The 13,114-nt window shown below is 45.2% G+C and overlaps 1 protein-coding gene across 2 annotated transcripts in view; it reads right to left on the bottom strand.

Annotated features, from left to right (window-relative positions):
- lrrc40 (leucine rich repeat containing 40) overlaps nucleotides 1–13,114 on the bottom strand; it is a 138,584-nt gene that overhangs the window by 23,373 nt on the left and 102,097 nt on the right. For both annotated transcript variants that reach the window (XM_038794400.1, XM_038794399.1), the window contains exon 11: nucleotides 12,546–12,653. In XM_038794400.1, the coding sequence (XP_038650328.1) occupies nucleotides 12,546–12,653 (108 nt within the window). The remainder of the gene's footprint in view (nucleotides 1–12,545; nucleotides 12,654–13,114) is intronic.

Here is a 13,114-nt window from a genome sequence, read left to right as displayed (position 1 = left end):
GAGGTGATGTCAGGATTCAAACGTGGCGAGGGGCAACTGGAAGCACCTGAGTGGGTGAGTACGGTCAGGTAAGTATTTACTACTTATATCGCTTATAATAATAATCTTTATTAGTGTCAAGAGTAGGCTTACATTAACACTGCAATTAAGTTACTGTTCGGTTACATAGAGGGAGAATTCAGAAAGTCCAATTCAACTAACAGCGCATCTTTCAGGACTTGTGGGAGGAAAACAGAGCACCTGGAGGAAGCCCACGCAGACATAGGGAGAACGTAGAGATTCCGCACAGACAGTGACCCAAGCTGGGAATCGAACCTGGGACCCTGGCGCTATGAAGCCACATGCTTACAGATTGTAAGGGCTAAATTCTGTACTAACGAGGACCAGAGAAGAAGGGCCCGAGATTAATTTGGTATTATTTGATTTTAAGTATCTTTCAAAAGGTCTAATTTAAAAGGGATGTTGTGGCAGGACAGCTCAAAGGCTGTGCTTCTCCTGCTCTATGTGGGAAGCTGGGAACATTCCCAATGTCTGGAGCCAACATGTGTGCAGGAGGTATATCCAGCTGCAGCTCCTTGAAGCCCAAGTTATTGAGCTGGAGCAGCAGCTGGGGACACCGGAGAGCATCCGTGAGGCAGAGAGTATTGTGGATGGCATGTAGAGAGGTGGTCACATCTCAGGCTAAGACTCCAAAGGCAGGAAGGGAATGGGTGACCACCAGGCAGAGCAAGAGGACTCAATTGGCAGTGCAGGACTCTCCTGCTGCTTTGGATACTATTGGGGGAAATTACCTCTCGGGGAAAAGCAACAACAACCAAATTTGTTGCACCACGGTTGGCTCTGCTGCACACGGGAGGAGCACAAATTGTGGGAAGGCAATAGTTATAGGGGGCTCAATTGTAAGGGGAATAGATAGGTGTTTCTGCTAGCAAGATTCCAAGATGGTATGTCACCTCCCTGGTGCTACGGTCAAGGATGTCTCCAAGTGGCTACAGAACATTCTGGAGGAGGGGGCAGATGAACATCCAGTGGTCGTGGTACAGACTGGCACAAATGATGAAGGTAAAAGAAAAGGGATGAGGTCCTAAAAACAGAATATAGGGAGTTAGGAAGCATGTTATTAACTAGGAACTCAAAAGGTCTACCAGAGCACCGGGCTAGTCAGAGCCAGATACAGCAGGATATATCAGACAAATACTGGACAAGTTACACCTGGACAGGACTGGGACTGATGTCCTAGGGGGAGTATTTGCTAGAGTGGCTGGGGAGGATTTAATTTAAACTAAATTGGCAACAGGGTGGGAACCTATGCAAGGAGTCAGAGGAGAGGGGAAACACAGGCAAGGCCAAAAGACAAAAAAGGGAAGTAAGCGAAGTGAAGGGCCAAGATCAAACAGTGCCACAGGAAAAAATAATGGAAAGCTTTGTGCCTTAATGTGTGGAGCACTTGCAATAAAGTGGATAAATTAAGGAGAAATATGGAATCTATTTGGGTACAACTACGAAATACCAAGAGGCAGAAAATGTTATTGGGGGTGTACAAGGACCCTCAAACACAAATTCCCACCAGCCTTGCTCGACGCCACCTTCAAAAAATAGATACAGGATTGGGGGGGGCGCTAGCAGGAAAGGACTTCTACATAGGGGTCAGACTTGCGACCTTGGGCGAACTGATGGAAGACCTGGAACTACAGACAGGACAGGAACCAAGGCACCTCCAAATCAAACACTTTCTCTGCAAGGAGACGTCAAAGTACCCCAGGGACCCGAGAGACACACTACTAGAGGAACTAATCAACCCAGACAGTAAGGAGGGAGGGGGGCGGTGAAACTGTGGGAACATCTATGGACGGTTACTGGATAGGGCAAGACTACCTCTGAAGCCAGACGAAAATTGGAGGTCGAACTTGGAGGGACTGGTGGGTTGTGGACTCTGGAGCGAAGCGCTGAGTAGGGCCAACTCCACCTCCTCTGTAAAGTTTTTGTTTTTTATATGTCAAATTGTTAAATTATTAAAATTGGAAAATTCTAATAATAGTTTTTAAGAAATTTAATAATTCTAACAAAAAAAAAGATTATTTTTTATGTGCATGTTAAGAAGTAACTACAAAATTACAAAGGTCACCAATATCAAATTTATGGGGATAGCAGAATCGAATAGGGCATTTTCTGGGTCTGCCAACAGTTGTGGCAGCAGCTTTCGTTTATATTGCGTCTTTAACACTGAAAATTATCTCAATGTTTCAGTGCTCTCTGTTAAAGAGAATGAGGCAGAAAGCAGGGAACTCTAGACCAGTTATCCCGACATCGGCCATTTGAAAAATGTTATATTAAGATCTATATTAATGACTTGGATGAAGAAATCGACTATTGTAGCCAAATTTGCCACTGATATAATTATAGATAGAACAGCAAGTTGTGAGAAGGACACAAAGGGTCTGCAAAGAGATATAGACAGGTTGAGCGAGCAAACAAAAATCTGGCAGATGGAGTACAATGTAAGAAGAAGAATAGAAAAGCAGAGTATTACTTAAATGGAGAAATTGCACAATACAGAGAGACCTGGGTTCCTTGTACATGAAACAAAGAGTCAGTGTGCAGGTATAGCAAACAATTGGGAAGGCAAATGGAACTTTGGCCTTTATTGCAAGGAGGATGAAATATAAAAGTAGGGGAAGTCTTGCTAAAATTTGCATTGGTGAGACCACACTTGCAGTAGTGTGTGTAACTTTGGTCTCCTTACTTCAGGACAGATATATTTGCGTTGGAAGCCATTTCGAGAAGATTCACTAACCATAATCGTGGGGTGGTTAATGGACTCAGCACAAGTCCAAGCCCAGGGTCCTGCAGTACATCGGCCCAGAATGAAGCAGTGGGTTTTAAGCTCCCTCTGCTAATTTCCTATTGGGCGAGCTCCTGTCCGTTTAATAGGGGAATTCATATTCCATGAAGCTCATGGGGAGATCTATCGACGATCCGCCGTGTTATTCATAGCCACCCTAACATCCTACCCCCTCAAGTCCGTTTGTCCCCAGTACGCCCGCAACGATAAAGTCCTTCTGCTGCTTGCCGATCAGTCCAAGTTCTGCCGAGGGTGGAACCAGATCAGGAGGTGTGATTCTAACTGGAGCCCTTCATTTGGAGAGAGCGTCAAAGAGTTACTGACGCGAATTCCTCTTCAGTGTCTTCTTCAGTCAGGGCACCAGCTTCCTCTGCTTCTATCTTGGATTCCGTATCCTCGTCATCAGAAATGGATGGACGCTGAGTTGCCTCCTCGCTGCTGTCTGGCGGCTACCTCATGGCTTGCTCGGAGGCAGACTCCGAGTTCCTCTGATGGTCCAGATCTTATGATCTTACCCTGGAAGTTCACTTTGTATGACACTGGTCCCGTTTTCTCCAATATGACCCCAGGTACCAATTGGAACCATCTCCGAAGTGCCTCACGTAAACCTATCTGTCTTGAATGTTCTTGCAAAGTCATAATTTCTTTTCTGATTTTCTTGTTGGGACCCCATCCCTCCTCTCCAGGTTTGGGAATAGAAGGCTTAGTTTCGCACAAAGCCGTCGTCCCATTAACAGATCCGCTGAGGCGAATCCTGTTTGTTGTGTGTGGAGTGGTTCTAAATATCGAACAAAGATTGTGCCGATTTGGTTTCTATGGATCCAGTATGTTGTTTCTTCATGCCATTTTTGATAGTCTGCATTGCCCTTTCCGCCAGTCCATTTGATGATGGGTGATAAGGTGCTGTTCTGATGAGTTTGATACCATTGGATTGCATGAAGCTTTGGAACTCTCTACTGGTGAAGACAGTGCCATTGTTGGAATCCAGGGGGGTGATTCTCCAATATGGAGCCCAAGTGTTCGCGCCGTCGTGAACGCTGTCGCGTTTCATGACGGCGTGAACCGGGCCTGGGTACAAACGCCCCGGAGCGGTTCACGTCGCTCCAGCCTCCATTTCCGGCACCAAATAGGCGCCGCGCCAACCCCCACATGTACAGTTGGGCTGCGCCAACCTGCACATGTGTGGGGGACTTCCGCGCCAGAAAGTAGGCCCGGGGGGGGGGGGGGGGGGGGGGGGTAGGGAGAAAGAGGCTGGTCCACCAATTGGTGGGCCCCAATCGCACCCCCCCCTCCCCCCCACAGGCCGCCCCCCTGACCGCTCGGGCGCCGAGGCGCGATTGCAGCGATTCTCTGGCCCGGCACAGGGCTCGGAGAATCGCCCCCCCAGGACTTTTGGTTGTGTAGGTCATGCGGTGTATCTCTAACCATTTGGAATTGTGCATCCACCAGGATAAAAAGCATGGAACCCATAATAGGCCTCACAAAGTCCATGTGCATTCGCACTCATGGCCTGTCTGGCCACTCCAATGGATGGAGGGAGGCTGAAGGACGGAGTTCTTGATTCTCCTGACAAAGGTCGCATTGTCTCACCAAGTCTGTGATGTCAGAGTCGAGGCTGGGCCACTAGTCGTAGCTCCTGCTGACAAACGGGATTATTATATAAATGATAAAATATTAAAACATGCTGCTGTGCAGAGAGACCTGGGTGTGCTAGTGCATGAGTCACAAAAAGTTGGTTTACAGGTGCAACAGGTGATTAAGAAGGCAAATGGAGTTTTGTCCCTCATTGCTAGAGGGATAGAGTTTAAGACTAGGGAGGTTATGCTGCAAATGTATAAGATGTCTGTGAGACCATACCTGGCGTATTGTGTTCAGTTTTTGTCTCCTTAGCCGTGAAAGGACATACTGGCGCTGGAGGGTGTGCAGAGGAGATTCACTAGGTTAATCCCAGTCCTGAAGGGGTTGGATTACGAGGAGAGGTTGAATAGACTGGGACTGTGCTCGTTGGAATTTAGAAGGATGCGGGGGGGGGGGGGGGGGGGGGATTTTTAGAAACATATAAAATTATGAAGGGAATAGAGAGGATAGATGTGGGCAGGTTGTTTCCACTGGCGGGTGAAAGCAGAATGTGGGGGCCTAGCCTCAAAATAAGGGGAAGTAGATTTAGGACTGAGCTTAAGAGGAACTTCTTCACCCAAAGGGTTGTGAATCTATGGAATTCCTTGCCCAGTGAAGCAGTTGAGGTTCCTTCATTAAATGTTTTTGAGATAACGATAGATAAGTTTTTTGAAGAATAAAGGGATTAAGGGTTATGGTGTTCGGGCCGGAAAGTGAAGCTGAGTCCACAAAAGATCAGCCATGATCCCATTGAATGGCGAGCAGGCTCGAGGGGCCAGATGGCCTACTCCTGCTCCTAGTTTTTATGAAACATTTAGGTGTAGTATTGGGGTCAACATAAATCTTGGCTTTGGCTTCTCTTATTTTTCCAAAGGTTCTCCTGGGGAACGGCAGGCTATTTGCTGATGGCTTCATAAGGTCCTCTTACAACCAACCTGAAAATCTCTCACCAGTTCAGCCTCACCCGCTGAAGCCAATCACTCCCCATTAAGCTACCCGGTCCTTGTCCACGCACAACGATGGAGGCCGGGCTGACTGCTGCATGCAAGTCACTGGGGCATTTGTGGTGCCTTTAATTTGAAATGGTTCTCCCATGTAGGTGACCAGTCTAGCCTTCTAAGCTCAATAGCTGAATGCCAGTTTGAGGTAATCATATGTCTGTTCCTCAATGACGTAGACCGCAGCTCCTGTGTCCACCTTCATTTTCAATGGATGGCCGTATACCAGCAGTTCCACCATTATTGGGGCAACCTTGGTCATGATGATGCGATTTTGTTGCAATGTCCCAGTTTCTGGAAGTGGGTATACTTGCATGGTGTGGGTCTGTACTGACCTGGATTTCTTCCCTGAATAGCACACATTTTGCCTTTTCCTGTAACTTTGTCTTGGCTGTGCCCTCTGGCAGTGCTTACAATGGTCATCATCTGACATCTGTAACCTTCAGTAGCAGTTTCCCTAGTATCCTTGGGGTTGTCATAATGGTTCCTTGATTGCCGGGTGACATGAGTTGAGCTCTGAGTTTGTAATGGGCTATTTGGCATCTTAACTACACAGGTGCCTTCAATTGAGGAATAGTGACTTTTACATGAGCCCCTTCCCCCTAACCAAAGGACATTGCTGCCTGATGCCCCTTGAAGCTCCAGAGCCCTTTGTCTGTATTTGCCTGTGATAGAAGTATTTTGATGTTTTTTTAAAATCCAGATTGTTTCTGCCAATAACTTCTTTGAGTTGTCACATTATTTATTTTGCATATCAACCTGTCCCGCAACAATTTGGTCAGCGATGGTCCGAATTCACAACGTTCTGCCAATTTCTGTAATCAGGTCAAAACTTCTGGATGAATTCCCCTGAGGTTCTCCCTGCCATATTAAAGCGGTGTCTCTGGAGGAAAACAGAAGGCTTTGGGTCACAGTGGTTTTTACCAAGTATGCTAACTCATTAAAGGTCTTCGAGCAAGGGGCATCTGGGTAGGTAAGGCTTTTTAATCAGACTATGTCGGGGCCCCACATGTTGTCAGCAAGATCACTTTCTGCTTCTCATCTCCCTCAATATTACGAGCCTGGAAGAAGTAACACACTCACTCTGTCTATTGGGCCCAGTCTTCTCCGCTTACATTATAGGGTTCAAGTTTACCGAAGAGTCATTTTTTCTGACCAGAGAAACCACTTATTTCCAACAGTGAAAGTTGCCCAAAGAAAAAAAAGTGTTTATTCCTCGTCGCCAATGTAATAACCTCATCAAGAGAGTAATGGAGGCTGGATCATTGAATATATTTTAGGCGGAGTTAGATAGATTTTCGATTGACAAGGGAGTCAAGGGTTAAGGGCTCAGGCAGCAAAGTGAAGTTATTGCCACATCAGATCAGCCACGATCTTTTGGCATGGCAGATCAGGCTCGAGGGTCTGAATGGCCTATTCCTGTTCTTATTTCTTATGCTGAAAAAACAGTTTTCAAGTCACAGATTGAGAGAGGTGACAACGATTTTGGCCAAGGAATGCTTTAAAAGAATAAGGAGAGGTGGTAGAGTAGTTCCTGAGGTAGGGCAGCACAGTGGCGCAGCGAGTAGCGCTGCTGCCTCATGGCGCTGAGGTCCGAGGTTCGATCCCAGCTCTGGGTCACTGTCCGTGTGGAGTTTGCACATTCTCCCCGTGTTTGCGTGGGTTTCGCCCCCCAAAAGATGTCTTTAAGACTGTCAGACTCCCAAATTCTATTTTCCTGCACTGTACAAAAGATGTACAGGGTAGGTGGATTGATCACGCTAAACTGCCCCTTAATTGGAAAAAAATGAATTGGGTACTCTAAATTTATTTTTAAAAAGTGGTTCCTGAGGTGAATTCCATGAAGTGGGAGGGGACTGAAGGTACAGTTGTCAAAGAAAGGAGGGAATATACAGGAGACAGATCCCAGGACCTTCTTTAAGACTGTCAGACCCCCAAATTCTATTTTCCTCAGTTCTTCTTTCCAATGCTCCTAAATCCCAGGGTTGCCACAATTAGTGTTCTGGATAAAAACTGACAGAACAATCCAGTTTTTATAAAGACCCTGATTCATCATTAGCAATGCCACAAGACATCAACTTGTATATTAAAGAAATGGATACATACAAGGGAATAGTTTTCAACAAATATTCATGAATAATCTTTTGATGTGCTGGAGTTTATTGCATTGCGTATGTACGAATGCAAGAAGTTATAATTTTGATTCAGTGCTGGATGGTAAAGCTAAAGAAAATTTGGAATAAAAATATTTATTATTTATTTTAAAATATATTTAGAGTACCAATTCATTTTTTTCCAATTAAGGGGCAATTTAGCGTGGTCAATCCACCGACTCTGCACATCTTTGGGTTGTGGGGGCGAAACGCACACAAACGGGGAGAATGTGCAAACTCCACATGAACAGTGACCTAATGCCAGGATCGAACCTGGGACCTCGGCGCTGCGAGGCAGCAGTGCTAACCACTGCACCACCGTGCTGCCCTGAAATATTTGTTATTTATGCAAAAAAGTCTATTTAATTAATTACCCTAGCATTCAAATCAAGAACATTTCTTCCACAAAAACAAACTTTCAATTCAGAAATTCTGATTCTCCGAAATTTAATAATGTCTGAAACGCATTTTTACCATTTGACTGAGTTTACCCTTTATAACAAATCCTGAGGATTCCATTGACATGGTCCAGGTAGGTACCAATGACAGAGGTGGAACAAGGAAAGAGGTTCTGCATAGAGAGTTTGAGGAGCTAGGCAATAAATTAAACAACAGATCCTCCACGGTTTTAATCTTTGATTATTAACTGAGCTGCATGCAAATTGGCATAAGGTACATAAAATTAGAGCGATGAATACAAGGCTCAAAGGCTGATGGAGGAGAAATGGGTTTTGGTTCATTGGGCACTGGCATCAGTGGGGGCTGCACCGTTGGGATGGCCAACATCTGAACCATGCTGGGACCAGTTTCTTGCAACTAGGAAAGTAGAGAGGGTTTTAAACATAATAGAGGGATTCTGGAGAAGGGATACATAGGCATACAAAGCAAAAGGGTAGGGCAGTATTGCAAGTTTGCAATGGTATTTAGGTCATGATTTCCAGATTGTGATAGTAAGCGACAAGTGTACAAACATAAAGACAGCAGCAGATAGGGCGAAAGAGGAAAAATATGGTAAAAGGGGTAAATTAATGGCTTTTTACTCAAAGGCACATAGTGTTCACCATAAAATAAATCCGTAGAATCCCTAAACTGCAGAAGGAGGCCATTCGGCCCATTGAGTCTGCACCACCCCTCTAAAAGAGCATCCCGCCTAGGCCCACTCCCCCACCCCATCCTTGCAACCCAACCTAACCTGCACATCACTGAACACCAAGGGGCAATTTTAGCAAAAGATTAGCGGGAGGAGAGGGTTGGGAAAATTTTAAAAATCAAGAAAAGATGACCAAAAATATAATGAAGAGGGAGAAGATTAACTATGGGGTAAACCAGCAATATATTCTTTGAATATATGAAAAGGAAGAGGCCAAAGGGAACATAGGCCCCTTTGAGAATAAGACTGGGAAAATAACGGGAAACCAGGGAATAGCAGAGGAGTTAAATAAATACTTTGTGTCAGTGTTCGCGATAGAAAATACTAATAACATTCCAAAACTACCAAATAATCAAGGGGCAAAAGGGGATAGGAAATAAATACAATAATTATCATTACAGAAAAAGAACTAGGTAAACAAATGGGGCTAAAAGCTATCAAATCCCCTGAACCGAGTTGCATCCGAGGATATTAAAGGAAGTATTTTCAGGATGACAACCTATATCTAGTGGAGTGCCACAGGGATCATTCCTGGGGCGACAATTATTTACAATATATATTAATGACTTTGATAAGGAAAGCGAATGACTATTACCAATTTTGTAGCTGACACAAAAATAGGTGCGAAGGCCAGCGGTCAGGCTGACACAAACAGTCCACAGAGGGATTAAGAAAGGTTAAGCTAGTGGACAAAACATTGGCAGATGGAACATATTATAGGAAAATGAGAAGTTGTGCATTTGAGTAGGAAGAATAATGGAACTGAATATTATTTGAATGGAAAAAGGCTGCGGAAACAGGAGTGATTTCCGTGACGGCGGACGGGAGGCAGCCGCACGTTGGAGGGCTCCCGCTCGGGAATAGAACTTTCAGGTTTTTAAAAAATAAATTTAGAGTATCCAATTATTTTTTTTCCAATTAAGGGGCAATTTAATATGGCCAATCCACCTAACCTGCAAATCTTTGGGTTGTGGGAGTGAAACCCACACAGAGATGGGGAGAACGTGCAAACTCCACACGGACAGTGACCCAGGGCCGGGATTCGAATCCGGGTCCTCAGCGCTGCAGTCCCAGTGCTATCCACTGTGCCACATGCCGTCCTAAATTTTCAGGGTTTTAATGCCCCGTCCCAGGGCAACAGATGCTGAGAAAGTTGTAGGAGAAATGTCCAGACTTTCAAAAAAAAAAAAAAATGGCCGTGAAAAAGGGCACTAATGAAAGTCCGCCGGTGAGTGGAAAAGTCGGCGCAGGAACTGTAAGGAAAGCGGAGGCTGGGGTGCCGGTGGAGGCCGCATTGCTCACGGTACAAGGAATGACCATGGTGATGGCCGTGGAACTTGAAAAACAGTTCACAAAGCACATGGAAGCGATGAAGAAGGAGATGGGGGCAGTATTGAAAGTGCTGGTGGAGGAGGCAATTGACCCGATGAGGATGGCGGTATCGAGTGCAGCGGCGGAGGTGCGGGAGCAGGGTGAGACACTGAAAGACGTGGAAAAGGCATTATCGCAGCACAGTGATCAACTCACCTCAATGAGGAAGGGGCCACGGAGGGTGATAGAGACCAACAAGGGTCTGCGAGCCAAAAATCGCAGACCTGGAAAACAGATTCAGGCGACAGAATCTGAGGATCGTGGGTCTGCCCAAAGGAGTGGAAGGCCCGAGACCGACCGAGTATTTTGCCACGATGTTCGCGGAGCTATTGGGGGAGGGAGAAGATCCCTCTCGATACGAACTGGATTGGGCCCATAGGTCGTGGAGGCCTATACCAGAGGCGAGTGAGACGCCAAGTGTGGTGACTGTTTGTTTCTGTAGGTACTGCGTGAAGGAGAAGGTCCTGTGCTGGCCAAGCAGAAGCTGGAGGTGCAGTGGGCTGGAGTTGGTATACGCATGTACCGGGACTTTATGGTGGAGTTGGCGAGGAGGCGGGCAGCCTTCGGCCGAGTGAAGACTGCACTGTATAACAGCAAGGTGCGATGCGGCATAGTGTATCCAGCTAAGTTGAGGGTGACCTATGAATCCAAAGACTTTTATTTTAAGACGGTGGAAGCGGCAGAGGTGTTTGCGAAGGCAGAAGGGCTGTGGCAGAATTGAGAAATGGGACGGAGGACTGATCTTGTACTGAGGGTAGGGGGTTGGTAGGAGAGTATGTAGCTTTATGTTTTCACTGCATGTTATTGTATGTACTAAATGAGTCAATGCTGTTTATTTGGACAAGGTAAGAGTTGGGACTTTCCGTTGCAATGATGGTTCTTTGGAGCTGGTGTGTTTATGCTGGGGTTGTGCGTTAAAGGGGATTTCTTTGTTTTTTTGGGACTGGGCAGGGGGGGGAAGGGAACCCGGGCGGGGCCACCACACTGGCTGGTTTAAGCCGGCTAGTGAATGGGAGCGAGGTGGGGGGAGGGGCTGCGGTCAACAGAGCCTGGTAAAACAGGTTTCGATTGGCCTAGCCGGGGTGAAAAGTGGGGGGGAAGGGACCGATACTGGGTGAGGTGTTTTTGAGAGGGAGTGGAGAGGAGGAGTCTGGGAGGGGGGTGGTGGTGGGTTTACAATTCGTGGGTGGCATTCATTGTACACTTTCGGGGATTGGATGGCCTGGAATCTTAGCTGGGGGCGGGAATATATATGTTAATGGTGAGCATGGGCGATTCCTGATTCCTTTTCTGGGTTTTCTGTATTTGATGCTTATATTGTCATGCAGGTTGTTGTTTGGGGGTTGGAGGATGGGATCATTGTTAATAAGGGGTTTGTCATTGTATTCGTTACTGTTTACTGTTTATTGGTGGGGGTAAATTTTGAAGAAAATGTGAAAAAGGAGAATAAAAACATTTTTTTAAAAAGGAATGCGGAAACAGACGGATTGGGGGGTTCTCCCACAAGTGCGTAAATCACAAAAAGCATGCATTCAAGTTTAGCAGGTCATAGGTCAAGTGGAATACTGGCTTTTATTTGAAAGGGAATGGAGTATAAAAATAGGGAAGTCTTGCTCGACCTATACAAGGCATGTGTTAGACCACACCTGGAATATTGTGAACAGTTTTGGTCTCCTTATCGAAGGAAAGATATCTGGCATTGGATGGAGTCCAGAGAAGGTTCATTAGTCGATCTAGGGTAGGGAGGAATTTTCTTAGGAGGAGAGGTTGAGTGGGTGGGACTGTACTCATTGGAGTTAGAAAGAGGAGTGGTGACCTTATTAAAACATACAGGATTCTCAGAGGGCTTGACAGGGTAGATGCTGAGAGGTTGCTTCCTCTTGTGGGACAGCCGAGGATCAGATGGCATAATCTCAGAGTAAAGGCTTTCCACTTAAGATAGAGATGATGAGGAATTTCTTCTCTCAGGGAGTGGTGAATCTGTGGGAATCCTTACCACAGTGGACTGTAGAGGCTGGATTATAAAGTATGTTCAAGGCTGAGATAGATTTTAAATCAGTAAGGGAATCAAGGGTAATGGGGATAAAAAGGGAAAGTGAAATTGAGGATTATCATATCAAATCAGTCATGATATCATTGAATGGCGAAGCTGACTCGATGGGCTGAATGGCCTACTTTGCTCTTTTGGTCTGATGCTAGCTACTGAAAGGATACATCATTTGTTTTCACTTGTCAATCGGTTTAACCCATTAAATTAAGTTTAATTGGCTTCACTTAAATGCTCTTTTCATACTGAAAAGCATATTTTTAAACCTGATTTAATGCACTGCAATGTCCAAAAGCTATTCAGACGAAGCTCATTTTTAAAAACCACAAAAACAAAAATCACATTTTTGAGGGCAAATGACACATACCTAGATGGGACTCCAGTGAGTAGGTTTTTACTGAAGTTCACAGTAGTAATGTGAACCCCGTCAGAGGCATCAAAAACTTCGTCAGGAACAACGATTGCTTTCCTGTCACTAGATCAGGTTAAAAAAAAATGTTTAATATACTGCTGAATTTAAGTTGGGAGAAAAATTCTAAACCACTGATTAAAATATATAATTTAAAGTAATTGTATACAATATGTAACACCCAATGTGCATGATTTTAGTTTAAAAATTTAACTTTTCTGGTGCTGGAGCCACATTTCAAAGCACATCTAATGTATGTTTCCAAATACCAGGGAAATTTGTCAAGATTGGAGAATGTTAAGTGACTGTATAATTCTAGGGAGGCTAGAGAGCACTGAAGGCTTGGGGTTAGATCTTCTCCAGGGTGCCTCACACTTCATCCAGAGTTGGCATGGTCCATCATGCCAATCCTCTATTTTAAATAAGAGCTCATATTACTGCAGTTTGAGTTAGGTGTGCTCTGATGGAGCAATTTTTCCCATTAAGTCTGAACTTCTGGAAACTTTCTTGTGATCACAATCAGTCAC

The sequence above is a fragment of the Scyliorhinus canicula genome, chromosome 4, assembly GCF_902713615.1.
Source record: "Scyliorhinus canicula chromosome 4, sScyCan1.1, whole genome shotgun sequence".
In the NCBI taxonomy this organism is placed as follows: Eukaryota; Metazoa; Chordata; class Chondrichthyes; order Carcharhiniformes; family Scyliorhinidae; genus Scyliorhinus; species Scyliorhinus canicula.
The sequence above is the reverse complement of the archived record's forward strand: the minus strand, read 5'-3'. Positions and strand labels throughout refer to the sequence as shown.